We start from the raw sequence: 23,590 nt of genomic DNA on the forward strand, positions 1-23,590 counted from the left end.
GTAATTAGTAATCTAACGCAGTGGTTCCCAAACTTTTTTTTCCTAGTCCCCCCTTTGTTTTACATGAAAAATCGTCGATTTCTATTATTACTCCTAAACACAAAGATATATTAACTATTTTGGTGTCTCTTTTGGAGTGACAGCACTGTTGACTATACCCTTGTCTCTCCTCTCACAATGACCTGCTTGCTTATGTCTGCTGAATCTGCCCTTCAGAGACCACTGACTGATTTTTATGTTGCACAACACTGATTTGTCTTATCGAAAATGTAATTTAATGCATTCTTTCAGTTTCACCAATAATTACAAAGTCAAATTGTCTTCATGTATCTTTATCAGAACACTGTGGCTTACCACAAATGAAAAGATTGTTGTGGTAACAAAGTCCTGGTAAAGTGCACCGATCTGTCAACATTAAAGCTCACAAAACTGCAGGAAAATCACTTTGTTGGAGGAGTGGTTTGTGTGTGGGGGTGTTTGTTATTGCTGGCAGAAGAGGACAGAAAGTAGAGTTTGCTCTTTAAATATTAAAAATATTTACACAGCAGTGCTGTCCTTGTTTGAGTTTAAAAGGCAGTTTCAGCTGCCTTGATTGCACTCTGGTAGGAGGCATAATGGAGAGAAGTGTGGTGCAAATCACTCTCTTTGGACTGCTGCTGTCTTTGGCCTCCACACTGCCAAACAAGGTAAGATAATAATACTTAAAAAGGGCCACAGAACCACTTCAAGAATCCAAAATCTAAAAAAATGTGTGTGTGTGCATGTTTGCATTACGGATGTTGAGGAGGCAAAAATAAAAGGTTAAAGTCTTTAGCTAACTAATATACAGTAAGATCGCATAATGTCTTGTGAATTGAAGGAATTTTGATCAATCTCTGTTTGCATATTTACTTTATTCTTGCTCTGGGTCGAAGTCAAAAGGAAATTTGAGCAAACTTTAATAGTTAAAGCTTGCTATTGATAACGGCACTGGTAAGTTCTAAATTAAGGTTAAAAATGCCAAGTCCCATTAAGTAAATATTTATTGTCTATTCTTTTTTTAACTTAAATATTGTAATATTATTCTGACTTTGGAAAATTCTGTTTCCCAGTCGGTCTGGGAAATCAACTCTTTAGGGAAAGAATGTAATAGTTAAAACTAGAGGAAAAATAAAAAGAATGGGGTGTTACTGCAGTTAAACCAATTAGATTTCACTGATGTCATCCACCAACACATTGTTTTTCATCTGTTTTTACATCTGACCTTTGGTCAACCAATAAGATCACCTAAGCCACTTTTTTAAAAATGTGCCTCCTGTGTTTGCTCAGGATGACTGGGACATCTACAGCTTTCACATAAACTCCACAGTGACCAGTCGTTATGCCACCACTGTCATCACAAGCCGTGTGGCCAATCGTATGAACGAGTCAAAGGAAATTGAATTCCATGTTCGGATTCCCAAGAATGCCTTCATCAGTAAATTTCGAATGTGTGTGAAGTTAAAATAATGTGTAACCATCCAGAGACATTTGCAAATAAAGAATTCTATACTGAAAAACAAATTACAGGATACTCAATAGTGTGTATTTACACCAGGGCTTCTCTTGGTCCTCCAGGTTTATCGATGGCCAAGTTTATGATGGTGTTGTGAAAGCTAAGGAGCAAGCTCAGCAACAGTACTCTGAAGCTGTGTCCCGTGGTGAAAGTGCTGGACTTGTCAGGTATTTGAGTTCAGTCATAACTTGACATAAAAAAAACAATTCTCAGTCACGCAAAACAAGTTTTTTGGGGGGGATCCATGGGCCAAAGGGTGAAAGTCCAACAGGACCAACTGGGACAAAGCCAAAGCACACCACAAATCTCCTGGATACCCCCATCACAGGCAGGGTGTTTGAAACAAGGGTGTGGGAAGATGTCCCCTCTTCCCACTTTGGGGGTTTTTTGTTCTGTTTTTTTAATGTTCTCATTTTAGCAATAACCTGCTGTGACATTCTATTTAAGGAAATGATTATTGTTTCTGCTATAGTTCTGTAGGAAGGACTCTGGAGGAATTTAAGACCTCTGTAACTGTGGCTGCTCACAAAAAGGTCACTTTTGAACTCACATATGAGGAATTAATGAAACGAACACGTGGCAAGTACGAGCTGCAAATTCATGCTCGACCCATGCAGCCTGTCAGTGACTTCAAGGTGACTGTCTTATTGCTATCTGTTCGGTGATTGTTTAGGAGAACAATGCTGAGGTAAGCCATGACTAGATCTTATATTTACTGTACTTAATACCAGGTGGACGTGCACATTCAAGAGGAAGCTGGCTTCAGTTTCATCGATGTGAAAGGAGGCCTGAGCACCAAAGCCCTCGCTAATGCCATCACTAAAACACACACAGATAAAGAGGTACCGTATATTGGAAATCTCAGTTTTGTAAAGCATTAAGTGAACCTAAGTCCTGTCACAACAGACAATAAAATAGATACTATCGGCAGTGTTGGGTAAGTTACTTTAAAATAGTAACTTAGTTACATTACTAGTTACTTCTCTCAAAAGTAACTCAGTTACTTCAAGTTACTCGTTACTTTCAAAGTAACTAGTTACTAGGGAAAGTAACTTTGGTTTTACTCAGAATTCTCTTGTTAATGTGTTTCTTCCATAACGTTGCCAGTCTTCTAGCTTGCTTACTTGCCACAGTGCACTGTGCCACCTACCAATAGAAAGGAAAAGATAATGTGCATATTTCCACGAGAGAAATCCCACACCTGGACCGTCGTTGACTGTTGCCATGATTCTAGCCTACGTCACAGAGTCATGTGCGCCTTTTACATCCAACACAAAAACTGCAGTCGTGGTGCTTTCGATTGTACTCAGAACTCTGAAATTCTGCCTTCTGAATAGGAAGATGTAGGCAACACCAGACTGCAGATGAGCTGCATACAGGGCTGGACTGGGACAGAAAATTGGCCCGGGTATTTTGACTAGAGACTGGCCCACCATTATAGGAAAAATCTTAAAGCCTTTGAATGAAAACACTGTTGTGACAGTGATGTACACTGTTTTGATGGTATATATGCATCAATCTATCAATCGTTTGTTGTAAGATTCAGATAATTATTTTTTAAAAGCTAGACATTTTAAATGATAATAAGAAAGAAAAGTATTTCCTTGTGCCCACCTCTCCCTGTTAATGCCCTACATGCCCCCCTGGCAACACTTTGCTAGATCCGCACCTGCACAGTTACCAGCTGTCAGCTACCTAAAAAAGGATCCTGGGGTTATTTGTCTCTCAGAAACAGTTCATAACTTCCCTTCAACTCATTCATGTCACCTAAAAGGTAAACCTGTTTCTCCATCACAGCTCTGATGATCCAGTAAGGACATCTCCTGGTTTCATCTTCATGTTTCCCTCTCACCAGATAACCAAACCGACATCATGACCAGCAGCTTTTTTGAACTGTGGCTCCAGCAAACATCAGCTGATACTAGAAATTAATATTAAATAAATTCTAACAACAGCTGATCAAGCTTAAACGTGCTGCTGTTGTTTACCGCGACATCCGCTGGTTTCCTCTTTCGGTGCAAAGTGAGCGATAAACAAACAAGAGAGCCGATCAGCTGATCATTGATCAGTTTTCATGATTGAAGTAGAAACAGGAGAGGGAGGTGGGAGAATGAGAGGAGAAGAGGCAGCTGTGCAGCAAAGACACAGAATAACTCCAGCTTTGTGCCTTTTTCATTGTAGCTGAATTACGGGACAAACTGTTCCTTTTCACCTCAATAATAAGAAACGCGTAATATTTTCTCTGAATACCAGACGGGACGGTTGGCAACTCTAATAACTTATGAACAAAATAAAGTTCAACATCATTAACTTCATAGCACCCACCCAGCTGCATAGAAACTCCGTCATGCTAGCTAGCACGCAGTACGGAAAAAGTCAGAATAACGAAAATAAACTCCACCTAAACTTGGTTCATATCTGACCCAGAGAGACTGCAGGTCATAACTTCTTACCTGAAGTTACTTGGACCGGCGGCCGCCTCGGGTCTCTTTTCCTTCTGCGTCCCTTTTCCTTCATCCACCTGCTGCCTCCACCACTTGCTAATGTTACTGAATCTTTGGAAGCTCCGCGATAGCCACCACACGAAGTAACGAGTAACGACCCTATCTAAATCCCAGTAACGAGTAACGCGTTCCTGATTTTGGCATAATAACTAGTTACCGTGCTCGTTACCACAATAATAACGTAGTTACTGTAACGCGTTACTTAATAACGCGTTAGTCCCAACACTGACTATCAGGATAGGATGATAGGTTGTAGGATGCCTTTGAAAATCAGGAAGAGGAAGCGAGGGAAGGAAGAGGCAAGGATTAAATGGTGGAAGCTACACAGAAATGTACAAATACACAAGTTAACCATGTCATGTGTACATGGCAGTTGCATTTCTTATCACGTCAGTCCACATTCAATACGAAATAAGAAATTCAAATAAGAAATTAAATAAGAAATAAGTGTTTCACAATCTTGTTGATTTTTTTTTTATTTGTGTATACAACAACAAACCATATTAGCTGACAATGGTTTTCTCAAGTGTTCCTGAGCTCATGCAGGGATTGCTACTACAAAGTCTCGTCTATTTTAGATGTGGTGCCAACTGAATGGACAATGATAAAATATTGATTCAAACATTTGGTCCTTGAGTAAAAACATATCTCTCTATATTCTGAATCTTTTAATATATCATATTATAACTGTCTAGTTTCCTAGACAGTCTTTGAGAAAGTGGTGAGACCATCTTTACTGCTGAAATTCCCCGCTTCTCTTTTTATGACCAGTCAGACCTAAATATTTTTTAGTATAATTAGACTTGTTAGAAAACTGAATTTTAAGCTGCTGACCTTTATTCTTTAATATGGAGTGTAAGTTGTCTGAAAGTTTTGTTTATATTAAGATCTTACACATTGTGCAGAATATTTTGAAATTGAGCTTGTACATTCTCACCTTTCAGATGAATGCAATCAAAGGTTTGGAAGGAAAGGACACAGTTTTTTTTTTTTATCAAGTAAACAGAAATTAAAATCACTGACCTCTCTGTCTCTCATGAGTCTAAAGAATTAAATTCATTCTGTTTCCAGGCGTGGGTGTATTTCTATCCAACAGTTGACCAACAGAAGATGTGTGACAGCTGTAGTGATCAGGGTATGAATGGAGATCTAGTTATTATTTATGATGTCAACAGGGACAATGGACTAGGACACATCAAGGTAAAACCTGGTCAATTATCAATGTACACACAAAGAGAAAAAGAAATGCTGAATTAATATTATATTTTTCTGCTCCTTAAATTATCTTTTGACCAACGAACCTTCTTCTCACTGCTCCTTAGAAATCTGACAGATACTTTGTTCATCACTTTGCTCCATCTGATCTTCCTCGAGTGCCAAAAAATGTCGTCTTTGTTATTGATCAGAGTGGCTCAATGAGTGGCAGAAAAATACTCCAGGTAAATTCTTTGAAGGGCCTATATTTGCCCTCCTCCCTGATTTTTGCATCTTTATCACACCAACGTGCTTTAGATTTATGTGATTTTAGTATTAGATACTGACAACCCAAGTAAATACAAAATGCTGTTTTTAAATGATGATGAATTTATTTATTTTGGAAAAAACATTTTCCAAAAGTATCGCCTGTTAGGTTACCTGTGTCGTTGACCCAGTGGTTTGTTTTTACTGTTTTGAGGTTGAGGTTTTTCAATCTTCTCTGAATCGTTTATTTCTTAGTTTAGTTTAGTATGCTTATGCTCCTGAGTTTACTTAGTGTTTCTGGTTTTGGATATCTGCCTGTGTGTGTTTTCCCTGTACTTCCTGTTTTACTTTGATAGTCTCCTGTTGTTGTGTGTCATGTTCTGTTTTGCTTCTCTCCCGTCTTGTCTGCTTCATTAGTTGCCAGCTGTGTTTCTCAGGTGTTTCCTCTTTGTCCTTTTTCTCTCTTCTATTTAGTGTCTGTGTTTCCCTCTGTTCAGCGTCACATTCTCCCTCCTTTCTTGCCATGTGTTCGGCCTGCCTGCTTAGTTCACGTTTTTCCAGTTTGTTTTGTTATCTTGGACTCCAGTAATTAAATTCGATTTGATAAAGACGATCAAGTCTTTGAGATAACTTGCACTGAGTCTTTAACATTGCTGTGGACCATTCTTCTTTGCAGAATTCTTTCAGCCACACTTGAGGGTTTACAACGGTCAGTTTAAGGCCATGCCAAAGCATCTAAAGGGATTTAAGTCCTGACATGAATTGTTTATTTGTTTTACTCATATATTTCTGTTTTCAGTAATTCAGAGGTGGACTTCCTTGTGTGTTTTGGACCACTGTCGTGCGGCATAATTTTAGTATGCTTGAGCTTCAACGCACAAACAGATAATCTTTTACAGACTGATATATCTCAGTAACTTTGTCTCTCAGGTGTTCTCAAGATTCATTAGTTTAGGGCTTGATGTGTTGTTTGTTGATATTTGTTAGCAATTACTTTTACACATGGAAACAGGTACAGGTAATTTTTTAAAATTTAAATCATGATCATTTAAAAACTACATTTGCATTTACTTGGGTCATCTATGTCTAATGTTAAAATTAAATTAATGATCTTTAACATGCAACTGTGACAAATATGGAAAAAATATGAAATCAGGAAAAGGGAAAGAACTTTTTATCAACACTTTTGTGGTGGTTTTTCACTCTATAATTCTAAAACATACAATATGTTTAAATCACTTTAAAAATGTAACATGTTTTTGCCCAGACTAGGACTGCATTAATCCACATTTTGAATGATCTGGCAGAAGATGATCACTTTGGTCTGATCACTTTTGATGGCAACATTTTGCACTGGAAGCGAGAACTCGTTCAGGCCAACAGCAAAAACCTGGAAAGCGCCAAAAACTTTGCAAGCAATATACAAGCTAGAGGATGTGAGGAGTTGCAGTAAACATATATATTATGGAATATGAACACTTGACAGAAAAATGTCTGGCCTGAAACTTTGTTTGTTTGTTGTTGAATTTCAGCCACAAATATAAATGAAGCAGTGTTGCAAGGAGCACGTATGCTGAATGATCATAGCAGAGAAGGTTCAGCATCTATTCTGATACTTCTTACAGATGGAGACCCAACCTCAGGTTATAATAAAGCACACATTTACATAAATGTGCAAGAATACTTCAAGAAATAGGGGATTAGATTAAACACTGTATTTAATTTAGTTATATGTTTTAAGCTTTTTTATCAAGTTTTTTTTTAGCATTATTGAGACTGTTATTTCTGACTCTATCTGGGTATATCTTGCATCTTTTCAGGGGTGACAAACCTGGAGAATATTCAGTCAAATGTAAGACAGGCTATTGCAGGCAAATTCCCACTGTACTGTCTTGGTTTTGGTTTTGATGTTGATTTTAAGTTCCTTGAGAAAATGTCGCTGCAAAATAATGGTGTGGCACGGCGGATATATGAAGACTCTGATGCTGATTTACAGCTGAAGGTAATTTTCCTTATACAGTAAATACTCTTATGATGTGATTTAAAAATCGCAGAGGATTGAAAGAAAAAACAAGAATAGTTTGTATAATGTCCACATTGTATATCAACAGGGTTTCTATGAAGAGGTGGCCACACCTCTATTAACAGACGTGACAATGATCTATGTTGGTGGGACCAATCTAACCCAGACTAACTTCAGCCAGTATTATAATGGTTCTGAGATTGTGGTGGCCGGTGAGATCACAGATAACAATATTGAAACCTTCACCCCTCAAGTTGTGGCCATTTCGGTAAAAATAGATTTGCAGGACTCATCAGTTGTCATTTTCTTAAACTGTTTTCCCTGTATCTATACTGACATTACATTGCATTTGAATTGTTACAGAGTAATAGAAGAATAATATTCTCTAAATCAAATAAAACCGTGGAATCCACTGGAACAGTGTCTGATGACCGTATCCAGAGGGTTTGGGCGTACCTCACAGTTAAGCAGCTACTAGACAAAGAGTGAGTATGATATATGCCATCTTTCCTCATTTGACTGTTCCTAACAGTTTATTTAATGGTCAAATGTACAATAAAGTTGGGCTTTTAGAAAAGGCCAAAGTTATTTAATAATTTCCCTGAGGTAACATATTTACAGTAATTTCCTTATTTTGACCAGCTTTATACACGTTTCTAAGGAGCAAAGACCCCAGGTTTGATTCTGAGAGGAGTCACAAATCCCTTGGGGTATTTGGCATAAAAAGCTGCATAAAAAGCTGGCTTTTGACTGTAGTGAGACTTAGTTTCTCTTTGAATTAAACCATTTATTAACTAACTAATTAATTATTTTACTTTTTTCCTTCTTTTATTTGGGTTTTATTTATACCTCATCTAATTGTATTATTTAGTTCTAATGTCAGCACTTTTTGTCACCTGTGGTTGTTTTTAAAGTACTTTATAAATAAAGATGATGGTGATGATGATGATAAAAAGCTGCCCGATCATAAAATGTGGACCAGCTTGTGAATAAGGGAGTGGCTGAAAGTAGCTAATGGTAAAAGATTCTATCATGAAAACTACCATAAACACAGTTCAGTAAACAAGTCATGACTGAAATGATTCATTACAGAAACAAAACACATTTCAAATTGCATAGCTCTGTTTGAGGCTAACCTGTCTTGAAAATTTGTTTCATATTAGCAGGTAGCCGATGACCTAAAAACCTATATTTTACATTCTATTGAATGTATCAGTAAATTTTTCCGTTGATCTGGAAATGAGGACCAGCTTTAAAAAGAAGTGTGGCACATGAACTCACTGTTGTCACCATTTGTGTGATAATATTACACACAAATTATTGTTTTATCAATTTTTATGATTAGAATCACAAAATGGTTAGCACTGTTGCCGCACAGCAAGAAGGTCCTGAGTTCAATTCCACCATCAGGCCGGGGTCTTTCTGTGTGGAGTTTGCATGTTCTCCCCGTGTTTGCGTGGGTTCTCTCCGGGTACTCCGGCTTCCTCCCAAAGACATGCAACTTGTGGGGATAGGTTAATTGGATAATCCAAATTGCCACTAGGTGTGAATGTGCAAGTGAATGTGAGTGCGAATGGTTGTCTGTCCCTATGTGTTAGCCCTGCGACAGACTGGCGACCTGTCCAGGGTGTACCCTGCCTCTCGCCCTATGACAGCTGGGATAGGCTCCAGCGCCCCCCGCGACCCTGAAAAGGATAAGCGGAAGCGAATGGATGGATGGATGGATAGAATCACAAAATCTAATCTAATCTTTCCATTTTCTAAAAATTCCACCTATACAGCAGTACTTTAAAAACACTCAAGATGGGCCAAGGACATGCAGAAGTTATCAAGTGCACATTTAATTCTTTCTTAATGTTCATATTTATTTAATATTTTGTGGCACAGGCTTCAGTTATCGGGACCGGAGAAAGAGAAAGTAAAGAAGGAGGCTTTGGAGCTGTCACTGAAGTACAGTTTTGTGACTCCTCTCACATCTATGGTGGTCACAAAGCCTCCAGGAGAGAACACAGATGTGCTTCATAAACCAAAGGAAGGTGAAACACCACAGAGATGGCAGCCCCGTGTAGATCACAAATTTTCAAGACAATATTTGGCTCCTAGTAGTCGCGGTTCATCTGGTGAGTATCACAAACACAAAAAGACTGAAATAAATGAAATGCCTCATAATCTCTACTTTTAGCCCTCAGACTAATGTCATTGTCAAGTTAAGGGGAAAAAAAACATATGCATCAAACTGCCATGCCCTGACTATCATCTTGTCTTTATTTTTATTTAGCACATACCTTAAACGCTTAAAGCTGTAAGCTAATGATAGTTATATAAGAGCAGATGCATGCTGGTGCAATAAGCTGTACGTTTTATGTCCAATGGATGTATGATCTGATTAGTCGACTAATCAAAAAAATAATTGGTGACTAGTCGATTATCAAAATAATCGTTTGTGGCAGCCCTAGTCCTCTCCAGGTTCCTCCCACAGTCCAAGGACATGCAGTTGGCAGGGTTGGATTAACTGATTAACTAGTAGTCGCCTGGGTGAGTAGACTAACGTCATTGTCAAGTTAAGGAAAAACCCAATGCGCATCAAACTGCCATCCACTGAGTATTGTAATACCTTTCTATCAGAGCTAGGATGAACTTTGAGCCACAGTAGCTCATCTGTTAAATCGAACCACACATGCCAGTCTTTGTTCCCCACATTTCTCAGTGATCCTAGGCCGCCCATGGCCCCATCGCTGGTTCACCACTGTTCCTTCCTTGGACCACTATTGATAGATACTAACCAGTGCAGACCGGGAACAGAGGCATCACTATGATTACAAAAATTAAGAAAAGAAACTAAAAGTTCTAAACTTCAAACATCAAAACTCACACATAATAACCACAACTGAGAATATTTACTGAAAGAGGGTTGAAAAAGGGTGAGAGACAGCCAATGTAGACAGTGCATCCGGGCCACACATACTGCAGCTGCTTTAATATGATGTAATTACTGCTTGAGGTTGTACTAACTTAATAACTATAAATACACTATATAAGTAAACCTATACTAACTAATAAACTAGGTACTGTTAGAAAACATGATATGGTGTGTGTTATGAAATGGCTGTGTGCAGGCAGGAAAGGACCCAAAGTGCAGACTCCGGAGACAAACGTAAACTACAAAACACAGCTTTAATGCTGAACTTAAAAGGATAACAAAACTGAGAATACAAAATAGGTTTACGCAAACAGAACACACAGCAAGATGAGGGTAGATCACGACACAGACAAAGAGAAACACAGGGCTTAAATACACAGAGGTAGCAATCAGGGAATGGGAAACAGGAGGGAAACACAGCTGGGGCAAATCAGGCCTAACGAGACAAAGGCAGCAAAACCAGAGACATTAACATGAGACAAGTACTTTCAAAGTAAAACAGGAAACATAACACAGAGATGCAGACTTGACCCGCGGAGACAGCAACTATGGATAACAGACAGAAAACCAGAACACTAAAACTCTAACAAAACCCACACAGAAAACCTGAACTAAGAATAAACCTATAACCCATAATATAATGAAATAAACAAAATCACAGAACCAAAAACACAAAACACTGGGTCGACGACCCAGGCACCCTAACAGTGTGATACAGCGGGTCCAGAGATTGTCGTTCAGAGCCATCTATATTGCACATCACACCACATTCAACGCAGCTTACAACTCAGCCCCAAACCCCAATTCACTGTGTTTTAACACAGCAGGTGTGATTATGGATGCTGTGCAGGTGCGTCCAGCACCGCAGACCACGCCCCACAACACATGACTAACATAAGCTGTGTAACTCCGAAATGACAACACAGGCACAGCTTCTTCAAGACGGGCGCTTCGCTGCATTTATTGAACGCCGTGAAAACTACAAACATAAAACACAAAGGCTTTAAGCGCTTCAGTCTATCAAAAGTAACACTTGTGCTTTAACAACAAAAATTACCCCGTGGCCACCTGCCACTTTGGAGGTCCTAAAAGAATACCTTTACAGTCTTGTGCATTCTAAATTAAAACATAAAATAATTAGAACACCATACATTACAAATTTTCACAATATTACAATACAGTTATGGCAAATGACAAATACCTTGTACAGCTGGTAGACTAACCCGGCCTTTGCAGATAGCTCGCTGGACTCCTTAGCGTGATTATTAAACGTGGGCTCACAGCCTATACTATCACGCCCAAACCTCGCGATAATAGCGGTGTAACAAAACTACAATATTGACCACAGAAACGTACAAGCAAGAACATTTTAACTGCTGGAACCATCTATTAAACTTCTTTATACATAAGCCATTTCTGTGACACTTACAAGCTGTGTCCCAAAATGTCAGCTGCATCCTTCGGGGGACCCGGCCTTCGCGGTCTACGTGGGCCGGGTCCTTCGAAGACCGAGAAGGCCGGAAGTGCGAGGCTGTGAAATGGGACGGTCTAGCCTTCAGATTTGCATTACCGCTGTTTCGGTGGAGTTTAATAAACTCGTCCGTCTGCTCCTTGCTATCTAAAATATAACAGGACACTGGCGTAAATTCTCGCCTGTCTCACACTTCTGTTTAATCAGTTTTCTGTTTGACGTTTATTCAGCTCTGTGAAAATTCCGGAGGAATTAATAAAGTTAATTATTAAGAAAGTTTTATTTAATCTAATAACTTTGATCTCAGCCAAACCGATTTACTCCGGAACAAATAAAACACAGAAAAAGGGTAAAAAATTACATTTTTAAGTCATCAGAGTGACTTATATATCATGTTTAACCTGAGTAGCGAAAGAGGGGGGGTCTGAAAACGATGAAGTCGGGAGTCCGCTGCTCTCGCCGGCTGGAGTGACCATTGAACCCCCCCGGCTTGCTATCGAGCGGGTGGGTAACAGACGTCTCTGAAAACGTCGGCACACTTTTGCAAATATGTGATGTCTTGATAAACCGAGCAGATATTTGATGTTTACACAGCTACTTTCTCGCCTGAAAATATGTTAAAAGTTTATTTTGTGACCCAGAAAGATTAATAAGACTAATTTTAAAACTCAGTAGCGGCCGCCATTGTTGGCAGCTGAAATTTGGCTGGGCCGTGCTATGAATTCTGGGATATGGTGGGCCACAAAGGACACACCCGACCCATCCTTCAAATTCGGGGAAATGAAGGACGCATTTGTCGGCCGCATTTGAAGGAGTCGACGAATTGGGACAGCCTTCGTTGCCTGGCTGTGACGTAATCGGCCTTCAAATGCGGCCTCCGAAGGATGCAGCCGATGTTTTGCGACACAGCTATAGACTGCTGTAAGTAAGCTCTATATAAATGGTTATCCAGTCTAGAGCACTAGGAATAATGGGTAGAACACAAACACTGACCTCAACATTGGAGAATCTCAACACCCACTCTAAAAAATGCACAACACAGAAGAACCACCTTGACAGGAAAAGACTTGGCTGTACATCTGGATCTATAGGTCAAAGGTCACTCTGTCGAGGATACCAATGTTCACATTTTGGAAGGAGAAGACAATAGATAATCTGAAAGAGGAATGAAAGCAGCCATTTATGTTCACTGTCAACAACTATCTTTGAACAGGAGGGGTTATTCACGACAATCCAGTATGGAGACCCATTTCCAGGCAACTCAACCATCACTCACATCTTGCGTCAGGTGAGGTTAGATGCCACAATGGTTTCACCCCAAACCTCTAGTGATAATGACCCATGCCTTTTTCACACTTGTGTGATGAGTCACATGATACATAGTCCTCTTAAGCGACCTCGATAGGGTTTAACTATCTGGGACTATCCACCATTTGATTTTAGAACTGAAGACGTTACTCAGATGAAATGTCTTCAAGAAACTTAAAGAAGTCCAGTAACTTTTCCTTCCAGTCTCCTTAGATTATCATGATCTGGATGACTGCGAACCTACACAGACATAGATTGGCAACTGTACCGTACCCTAAAACATTTTTTAAAGAAAATAACAGATTCCTAAATGTTACTGTTTGTTTCTAATCACAGATGTGATGGGCAAACAATCCATTGGAGGCTATGGAGGATACAGTTTATCAGGTACAGTGCTAAACAAATTTATTAGACCATCACCCAATGCAAGGTTTATGTAACGGCTGCTCTAAATTAACAGAATTGTAACTACCAAAACATTTTTTTAATGCCAAGGTAACATAATTAACTCACATTCCTGAACAGAAAAATAAGTTTAGTTCTTGAAAATTATGACTTCTCTGAGAAGTTCAGTTAATTCAGTCATTTTTAAAACTAGCTTTTAACAGATTTCTCAAACTCTAGTCTCTATAAGTTCAATGTTCAAGAAACTGAACTACCTTCTAATTCAGTTGTTCTAATGATTAAAAAAAAAAGGATAATAAAAGTAAGACAAAACCTGTGTGAATAATCTAACAATATACAGTGCTGTGAAGCAACTGTTGTTGAAATTTAACAATATATACATTAAATTGCATTGCAATGAATTGAATTAACACATTTTTACTAAAAAAAAACATGTTTGAATCAACCCACATAGCAAAATTGGTATAGCCCGGATCTGGCCCACAAAATGTGCTTACACATGGCCCACATACCGCAAAGGATGACGGCCCTTTGGTGGCCCAGATCTGGTTTGCCAGATGTGGCCCAGACATAGGCCAGCACAAGGCCAGTTGCAGACACACTGGTGGTCCTGTGCTGGCCCATGTGTGGACAACCTCTGGTAAACCTGGTCTGGGCCACCAAAGGGCCGTCATTCTTTGCGGTATGTGGGCCATGTGTAAGTTGTGTGCAGCCATGGGCCAGTTGTAGACACACTGCACAGAACAGTTTCAGGTCTGGCCCCAGATGTCGGCCTAATGTGTACCTTAATCAAGCCATGTAATAATGTCCTGGAACATGCAAAACAGTGCAAAAGTAACATGACAAAACTCTGTTCATAAGTGAATGGACTGACTCTTATATAGCACTTTTCTAGTTTCCCAGATTACTCAAAATGCTCCATACAACAGGCCACATTCAGCCAATCACACACTTTCTCTAAACTGAGTGCTTCCTCACAAACCTGTCAAACCTGCACTTGAAACATTGGCTACAACATGGCATTTGGCTGCAACATGGCATTTGGGTCTTCTAACTAAAATAGGAAAATAGGAACATAAATAGTGCCATCATTGCCAGAGGTCGCCCACATTGGTTGACAAACACCCTACCATGACACCGGTCAGTCAGAAGTGCCAGCTTGATGCTGGATCCAGGGAAGACCTGTTTTCTATGAGCCTGGGCCACAGAACCCAAACCACAATCGATGCCATGCCATCACATAGACAGTGCCATCTCTGCCAGGCCTGGCCCATGTCTGGATGACATACGTCCTATCATGCCAGAGGTCGGTCAGCAGTGCCGGCTTGATACCAGATCCGGGCCAGACCTCCTTGCTGTGTGGGAACAAGAAAAAGGGACCTTGTGTATTATTTTGGGCCATTCGGCTAGTTAAGTATTAAATATAAATCGAAATAAACATGTTTCTTAATTTCATGTTATCAATTTGTGTTTTTGTTGTTTCAGGAATCTCAAACACACGTACTCGTGCCGTACAAGGTATGATGTGACACATACTGCAGCTGCTTTAATATTATGTAATTGCTGCTTAAGGTTGTTAATGCGTAGTTTACTGGGTTTCCTAACGTCTATTCTTCTGATGAAGGATTCACAGCCGTAGAGCTTTTCATTAACATTTTAACTGGAAATTACTGACTTTTTTGCTTAAACTTTCATTTTTAAGATATTATATTACAGAGTGTAAAACGTAAAAATTCAAACGTAAAAGTATCGAATTTTCTGGATCGTTCCGCACGTCCCTACCCCTCAGTCAGTGAGTGAGATGGTAGACAGCGTCGAGGAGAAGAGTGTGAAAACACATAAATATGATTGACACACATAAATAAAGCAGCAACTGGCTGCACTTTAAAGAAGAAGCAGATGACTAACTAAGAGGAGACACTGCAATGTCAACCTACACTGATGAAATACTGTTCGGCTACTGAGTTTGGTTCTGTTTCTGTTATGTGAAAAAACCTTTTTGCAATGTTTTGTTTTTGTGTTAAATTAAAATGAAAATTTTCATGAAAATATTAAACAAAAGTAAGAATACCTGCTTTTGCAACAGAACAACAAAATTAGGCAATTATAAGGCTTCTCATAAAAACAATGAATGCAAAAGGTTTTATAAACACACAAAGCATCCATCTTTGCCAAGTAGGGCTAAAATATGAGGCTATAGATAATAATAAATTAAGACCCGTTTGGGAGCCGTGTCACAAGAGCCAGCTCTCTGAAAAGCTGAACTTCCCATCACTACAAACCTGACACTGAGTTTTGAGATTCAATATAATACGTGTTTTTATTTATTTAAAGCATGGGTTAGTTTCAGGGTGTGTTTATTAAATCAATATGCAACATAAGGATTTTAAATATTGGTGTATGTAATTCGTGTTGTTTAAATGTATTCAACGTCAATACATAAATCTGAATTGCACTGAATTGAATGAAAAACGTGTATGAATTGACAAGAAAAAGGGACCTTGTTTATTACTTTATTTTGGCAAGTAATAAATGAACATGTTTCTTAATTTCATGTTATCAATTTGTTTTTGTTATTTCAGGAATCTTAAAAGAAAAGAATATTGGCCGTCAAGGTATGATGTGACAAATATTGCAGCTTTTCTATTATGATGTAACTCCTGCTTAAGTTTGTACTAAATAAATTAACTATCTTAACTATGTAAATACAAAAAAATACAATATAATTAAACTTGTACTAACTATTAAACTAGTTACAGGCAGAAAACATGAGTAACATAGGCTGTTGTCAGTAAGCTCTATATAAATGGCAGTCCAGTATAGAGCACTAGAAATAATGGGGAAAACACAAGGAAGGATCTGGGAACAAATTGGCAGAATAAACACTAAAGACAGCAGTGCAGCACAACAATGAACAAACATTATCCCAGACACTGAGAGCAATCATTGTAAAATGGAAACACAAGGCTAGCACAGCTAAACTTAATCAGGGATAAGACAAGGGAAGTAAAGCTGAATACAAAGCATAATAGACAAAAGACTACAAAAATAAAATGGGAACACAAAAAGGCCTAACACAGAAACAGACTCTTAATGAGAAACATTTTACATAAAAAAAAACATATCAATTCATACAATATTCTATTTTTATTGTGTTTTTACAAGAAACCATCTTGAATCTACAATACTTTTTCTTGTAGATTCAAGATGGTTTTTTGTCCTCTTTTTAAACTTTATTTTAGTCACGATTGCTTTGGGTTTATTTATATATAAATATAAATGAATATGTTTCTTAATTTTAATTAATCAATTTGTTCATTATTTTGTTGTTTTATGAGTCATTAGCATTCATGATTTGCAACATTGAGGTATGTTGTGGCACATAATGCAGGTGCTCTATTAAGACATAATTACTACTAAAGTTTGTACTGACTTATTCATTATAAATACACAATATATAAATGCATGCTAACTAATAAACTAGATACTGTGAGAAAACATGACTAATATAGAGTGCTGTACTAATGTTGTCAGCAAGTTCTTTTTTTTTTTTCTTTTTTTTTTGCCTGTCCCGTTTGGCTCTTTTGCCATCAGAATTGTTGTCTAAAGGCAAAGAAAGATGCCCAACGGATTTACTTTACCAAACTGACCATCCCAGCCTTGCCGTAATGGTCCATTTGATTCACCTTTTATTGTTTATTTTATTTTCACTTACTGAATACGGGACAGACTTGACTGGGGGAAAGAAGGGGAGAAAGAAAGAGGGAAAGAGAAACAGCTGAGAAGAGGGACGGGGGAGAAGGGCAAAAGACAAAAACCAACAGAACGGGCAGAGAAAAAATGCATATATCAATCACCTGGATCACCTGCTGAGAAAGAAAAAAGAAAGCAAGCAGAAGAGAACAAGAGTAATAGAATAAACAACATCACAATGATATATGGGAATATGACAGTAAATACTAAATGTTAAACATTATTGTGCAGCACATAAGATCAACAGAACACAGTGTGCTTTGAGGTAGGAGCCAAAAAGGGTGTAGTTTGTGGGTGTGATCACCCGTGTGTACACCTGTGAGCATGGACGCGCTTGTTTTTTGTTTTTTTAAAAGGTTCCTTCATGTAATAATCTGCTAGAGGGTGTGGGGGGGCCACAGCCCCGTCCTCCAGGGCGTGAAGCAGGTGTGGAGGAGATCAAAACTCCAGACATCCAGAGGCCCCCAGAACACAAGAGACCAAGGAAGACCAACAGAGGGGCAGCCGCGCCACTGTCCCAGAAAGAGCTGAGGAGAGTCCCAGATGAGGGCTCACTCAGCAGCCGCGGAGCAGAAGCCAGGGGGAGTTGCAGTGACGCGCCCGTGAGCTCCGCCGGCAGCCAGCTGCGCCTGAGTGACCGAGCCCCAGGCCGAGAGGCCGGGGGCACCCCACCTCCGAAGTGGCCCGAGCGAGCCCCAGGCTCCAGGCCCCGATAAGCGGCCGCCAAGGAGTGAGCCGGTGTGTACCTGGACGCCCATCCCCGGACACAAAGAACCACCAACGCACCGATGTCTGAGGGGGTCCGCCACTGGCAGGGGAAGTGGTGGTAGGGGGAGATAGGCCTCCAAACCTTGGAGGGCCTGAGATGTCCCCAGAGAGGTGGCGCCTGACACCCAACCTGACATATAGACACAGACATACAGGCACACACAGATACAAACATCCATTCCCACCCTCATGCTCTCATATGCACTTACTCCACACTCAACCAACGTGGAGACAGACATAAAGAGACGTTGTACACACGATCACACTCCCCAAGCGTACTCTACAAACCGGGTCTAGGTGCCCTCGTCCCTGGAGGGGGGAACTGCACCCAGACCCAGGTGGTGTTTCCCTTTTCCCTGCGGTGGGGGGAGGCAGACTGCCCCGACTCCGCAGCAGCAGGAAGGCTCCACACTCCAGACCGCAGTCGGACGGCCAACTCCTCCTCCTAGCCCCCCTGCTCCAGCAGGTCGCAGAGAACGGGGGTGAGAGAAGACTCCAAACCTCCCTCCACCCGCTCATTGTAATGTTGATGCATGTGTGTTCTAAGGTGCATTTAAAACCCAGGAGGGCATGGAGCTACCTGCCAGAGAGCAGCAGGTAAGCGCATGGTCCCTCCTGCTAGCCCTCAATGTCTACGTGTATTTAAAATTGAGAGGTGGGCAACGATGCCAGGGGTGGGGTGTACACCCTGATGGTACTTTGGACTCCGTGTATCGTGCCCACCCCCAAGATCCTATATGTATGTGTAATGAGAGTGTGAGTAATGTGAATGTCTAAGTTGTGGGATAAAATTGAGGCAGAGGCAGCCAGAAGGGGACAGGGGGGGGGGGGGTAGCCTCCTCTACACCCTGGTGACATACCCCTACTCCAAGGCCCTGCATGTGTGGGTGGTTGTGGTGGAGCGGGAAGAGGGAGGCAGCTGGAGATGGGGAGGGAAGGAAGGGAGGGGCAAGTGACCCCTCCCTGGGGCCAGCTCCCCCGCTGACCCCAGTAGGCACCCCCATACTCCGCGACCCGCCAGGGAAAGGGGGCCCAGGCCCATCCAGACCGGGCCCAGTACAGCAGCGCCGCCCGGCCCCACAGAGCCCGGGACAGTCCACCCAACCCCACCACAGAGAAAACTGCACCCACCCCACCATCCACTCATCTTCCAGACTACATAAGACAATAAACACCCAGGCTGAGATCTTCCTCCACCTCTCCTGTATCTCCCCCTCCTGCAGAGGGAGCTCCTGAGGAGAGGAAAGCTCCTGCAAGATGTGACAATCTCCCCCACCAGTTGAAGAGCCCCCCAGGTGGCTCGACGCACCGGCGGCACCCTGCTCCAGGGCTGGGCCCCCATGCACCCACCCGCCCACAACCCCGGCAACACACCAACCAGGACCCAAGCCCCCGAGGCCCGGTTCGGGTCCCAGCCCAGAGACGGAGCGCCCCCAGAACCTCACGCCCATCCCGGACCCACCCAGGGCCAGCCAGGCTACCAGGTCAGTAACCCACGTCCGTCAGCACAGACCCTCCCCTAGCCCCGCTGCACGCAGCCGCGAGGAAACAGTCACCTGAGAGCCAACAGAGCCCCTAACCGGACATGACCGCTACCCCGGGTTGAGCCCCCCAAGGAAGATGCCTCCGGGGAACCCCCCGACGCCCTAAGCCTGTCCCTACCCCCACACCAATCACAACAGTGAAGGCGGGACCAAACTATGACCCCCCCACCCCCACTAGGTGATGGAGCTGATCAAAGGAGCCCAGAGCAATTGATCTGATGTGGTGGCAGAGGCTGTATCAAGACTAATGTAATCTAATAGATAATTTCTATATTGGTTAGAATTAAGATTATTTTTATTTTTCCAGTTCATGAGGACTGTTTTCTTGGCTATGCATAGGGCAGTGAAAACCATATGGGCTATATTCTTTTCTGAAGTGACATTATCTAAGCTGCCCAACAAACACACTAAGGGGGAAGTTGGAATGTTACATTTCAGACACTTCGATAAGTCTTCACATATCTCGCGCCAAAACTTCTGAACTGGTGGACAGAACCAAAGAGCGTGGATATAATTGTCCGGTGAATTGGTTTGGCAGTGTGAGCAGTTGTTGGTAGACGAAAAGCCCATCTTGAACATCCGATGACCTGTATAGTGCACTCTATGTAATATTTTGTATTGAATTAATTGAAGACTGGGATTTCTAATTAGATGAAAGGTTTTTAAGCAAATCTGAGACCAGAAGTTTAGGTCTAAGTTAACTGATAAATCCGCTTCCCATTTTGCAATAGGAAGTGATATTGATTCATCTGTTTTAGAAAGCATTCTGTATATTTTGGATAGTAATTTGGGGGGTTTAAGAGTAAGAAATTGAACCACACTTGGTGGTGTTTGTAGTTCAACTTGACCCGGTTTAAATTTCTTTTTTACTATGGATTTAATTTGTTGATATTCTAAAAATCTTTTCTTGTTGATCCCATATTGTGTAACTAGTCCGTCAAATGAAATAAATTCTGTTCCTTCTAGTATATGTTCTAAATATTTGATTCCTTTATCACTCCAATCTGAAAAGTTTATCATATTATTGTTTTGTAATATGTCAGGGTTGTTCCAGATAGGTGTACGTTTGCATGGGATTAATGAAGACGCCGTCAATTTTAGAAACTCCCACCATGCTGTCAGAGAAGAGCTGATGTTGATGCTTTTAAAGCATTCATGTCGTTGGATGTTTGAGCTGATAAATGGTAGGTCTGAGATCTCTAGATTATTGCAGAGTGCTTGTTCTACATCTAGCCAAGGTTCATCTAAGAGGGTGTGTTTTAGCCATCCTGAGATAAACTGAAGCCTGTTGGCTAAGAAGTAGTGCTGAAAGTTAGGCAGTTCTAGTCCTCCTTTATCCTTGGTCTTTTGTAGTGTTTTTAAGCTTATACGTGGGGGTTTATTTTTCCAAAGGAATTTGGACATACATGAATCTAGAGATCTGAACCAATCTTGTGGCGGTTTAGTTGGGATCATTGGGAATAAATAATTTATTTTTGGTAAGACCATCATTTTTATAGCGGCAACCCTTCCCATGAGTGATATGGGTAGACATTTCCATCTAGCCAGATCATCTTCTACCTTCTTTAAAAGTGGGATATGGTTTAATTTAGTTAGATCTGCAAGCTTGGGAGAAACATTAATACCTAAATATTTTATATTTCCCGATTGCAGTGGTGTAGAAGAGGAATTATGGAAGGAGCAATTAATCGGTAGGACTGTAGATTTTGACCAGTTAATTGAGTAATCTGATATTCTTGCAAAAGAGTTTATCAATTCAATCACCCCAGAGATATTGGTTTGTGAATTTTGGAGAAAGAGTAACACATCATCCGCATAAAGGCTGATTTTATGTTCCACGTTCTTGCATTTTATGCCCTTAATTACTGAATTCTGTCTAATTGCTGCTGCTAGTGGTTCAATAAAAATTGCAAATAGTGAAGGGGAGAGTGGGCATCCCTGCCTGGTGCCCCTCAAGAGACAGAAGCTGGAGGATGTCTGGTCATTTGTTCTAACACAAGCTGTTGGGGAATTATATAATATTTTTAACCAGTTTATGAAAGAGGATCCAAAACCAAATTTGTGTAAAGTTGCAAATAGAAATTTCCAGTTAACTCTGTCAAATGCTTTTTCTGCGTCTAAAGAGAATATTGTAGTTTCTAGGTTTTTACTGTATGAGTAGTCTATCAAATTAAGTAATCTACGTGTATTTGTTGATGAGTGCCTACCTTTTATGAAACCAGTTTGGTCAGGATGAATTAAGAGGGGGGTTATTTTCTCCAGTCTCTTTGAGAGAGCTTTGCAGATTATTTTAAGGTCTACATTTATAAGGGATATTGGACGATAGCTTGAGGGATATATAGGGTCTTTGCCTGGTTTTAGCAGGAGATTAATGTTTGCAGAATTCATATTTGATGGAAGTCTGCCCTTTTCTTTAATTTCCAACAACGTTCTGTAGAAAACTGGTGCTAGAATCGACCAGAATTCTTTGTAGAATTCTGCAGGAAAGCCATCTGGACCTGGAGCCTTATTATTGTGCATACTTATCAGGGCTTCCTGGAGTTCACCTGGTGTCAGTGGTGAATCCAGTGCCATTGCTTGAGTGTCCAATAATTTTGGAAGAGTTATGTTGTCCAAAAACTGATCAATTTCTTTTTTAGATGGGTTTATTTGTGGTGAATACAACGTTTTATAGAAATCCCTGAAAATGTTGTTTATTTGTATCGGTTCATATAATGTGTTCCCAGATGAATCTTGAACAGCACATATAGTTGTTTTTTCTTTATTTATTTTTAGCTGGTTTGCTAGAAATTGACCGGATTTATTACCATGTTCATAATTTTGTAGGCGTAGTCTTTGTACTAAGAATTTTGTTTTTTTTATCAATTATCTCATTTAATTCTAGTTTTGTTTTGCGTATTTTGTTCAATGTTTCCTGATCTTGGTGGGACGCGTAGGCTTCTTCTAGTGATTTGATGTTTTTTTCTAATTCCTGAATATTTTTGTTTTCTTTTTTCTTTTTATGTGATGAGAAAGAAATTATTTTACCTCTCATCACAGCTTTCCCTGCTTCCCATAGAACAGAAGCTGATGTTTCGGGAGTGTCATTATAGTTCAAATATGAAGTCCACTCTTTTTTAAAATATTTAATAAAGTCTTCATCTTTAAGTAGTGATATATTAAATCTCCAGTTTTTTCTTGGCGTAGTATTATTCTTGTGCATTAGTGTTAAAGATACAGGACCATGATCGCTGACAGCTATAGGGTGAATCTCAGTGTCTGAAATGTCGTTCAGCAGTGAGCTGCTGACCAAAAAATAATCCAGACGAGAGTAGGAGTGATGGACATGTGAGAAAAAAGTATATTCCTTACTGGTGGGGTGAAGGGAGCGCCATGCATCGCAAAGACCAAAGTCGCTCATATATTGTTTGATTATATTTGTGGACTGCCAATTACGCTGAGTTCCCGCTGTATTGAGCCTATCCATGTCTTCATTTAGTCCAAGGTTGAGGTCACCTCCAAGAACAAGTGTGCCATCTAAGTGTTCAGAGAGTGCACTGAAAAAACCGTGAAAGAATGAGGGATCATCAACATTTGGACCATATACACTTGCAATACATAGCTTTTTATCACGTATAGATAGCTTAATGATTAAGAATCTGCCCTCTGGATCTATAACTGTATCGAGTACTGTGAAATTAATATTTTTATGTATTAAAATTGCTGCTCCCCTTTGTCTAGAATTATAACAAGCTGAGAACACATTAGGAAACTCAGGTGTTTTAAGTTCATTCGAACCTCTAAGAGGTCTGTGGGTCTCTTGTAATAGGACAACATCTGCCTGTAGTTTTTTGAGTTGGTTAAATATTTTTAACCTCTTTTCTCTGGAGCCAGCTCCATTTATATTCCATGTAATGAAC

At 40.3% G+C, this 23,590-nt stretch overlaps 1 protein-coding gene across 1 annotated transcript in view; it reads left to right on the forward strand.

The window, feature by feature from the left end:
* Positions 1 to 535: 535 nt before the first annotated feature.
* Positions 536 to 23,590, forward strand: part of LOC101465164 (inter-alpha-trypsin inhibitor heavy chain H3) — a 31,303-nt gene continuing 8,248 nt past the window's right edge. Inside the window, exons 1-17 of the mRNA XM_004548486.6 lie at positions 536 to 686; positions 1,309 to 1,469; positions 1,597 to 1,701; positions 2,007 to 2,169; positions 2,266 to 2,376; positions 5,110 to 5,238; positions 5,361 to 5,477; positions 6,767 to 6,935; positions 7,032 to 7,142; positions 7,320 to 7,501; positions 7,611 to 7,790; positions 7,886 to 8,007; positions 9,410 to 9,642; positions 13,127 to 13,201; positions 13,558 to 13,608; positions 15,112 to 15,144; positions 16,209 to 16,241. Coding sequence (XP_004548543.4) covers positions 615 to 686; positions 1,309 to 1,469; positions 1,597 to 1,701; positions 2,007 to 2,169; positions 2,266 to 2,376; positions 5,110 to 5,238; positions 5,361 to 5,477; positions 6,767 to 6,935; positions 7,032 to 7,142; positions 7,320 to 7,501; positions 7,611 to 7,790; positions 7,886 to 8,007; positions 9,410 to 9,642; positions 13,127 to 13,201; positions 13,558 to 13,608; positions 15,112 to 15,144; positions 16,209 to 16,241 — 2,047 coding nt within the window. The 5' untranslated portion in view covers positions 536 to 614. The remainder of the gene's footprint in view (positions 687 to 1,308; positions 1,470 to 1,596; positions 1,702 to 2,006; positions 2,170 to 2,265; positions 2,377 to 5,109; positions 5,239 to 5,360; positions 5,478 to 6,766; positions 6,936 to 7,031; positions 7,143 to 7,319; positions 7,502 to 7,610; positions 7,791 to 7,885; positions 8,008 to 9,409; positions 9,643 to 13,126; positions 13,202 to 13,557; positions 13,609 to 15,111; positions 15,145 to 16,208; positions 16,242 to 23,590) is intronic.

Source organism: Maylandia zebra, linkage group LG5, assembly GCF_041146795.1.
Source record: "Maylandia zebra isolate NMK-2024a linkage group LG5, Mzebra_GT3a, whole genome shotgun sequence".
In the NCBI taxonomy this organism is placed as follows: Eukaryota; Metazoa; Chordata; class Actinopteri; order Cichliformes; family Cichlidae; genus Maylandia; species Maylandia zebra.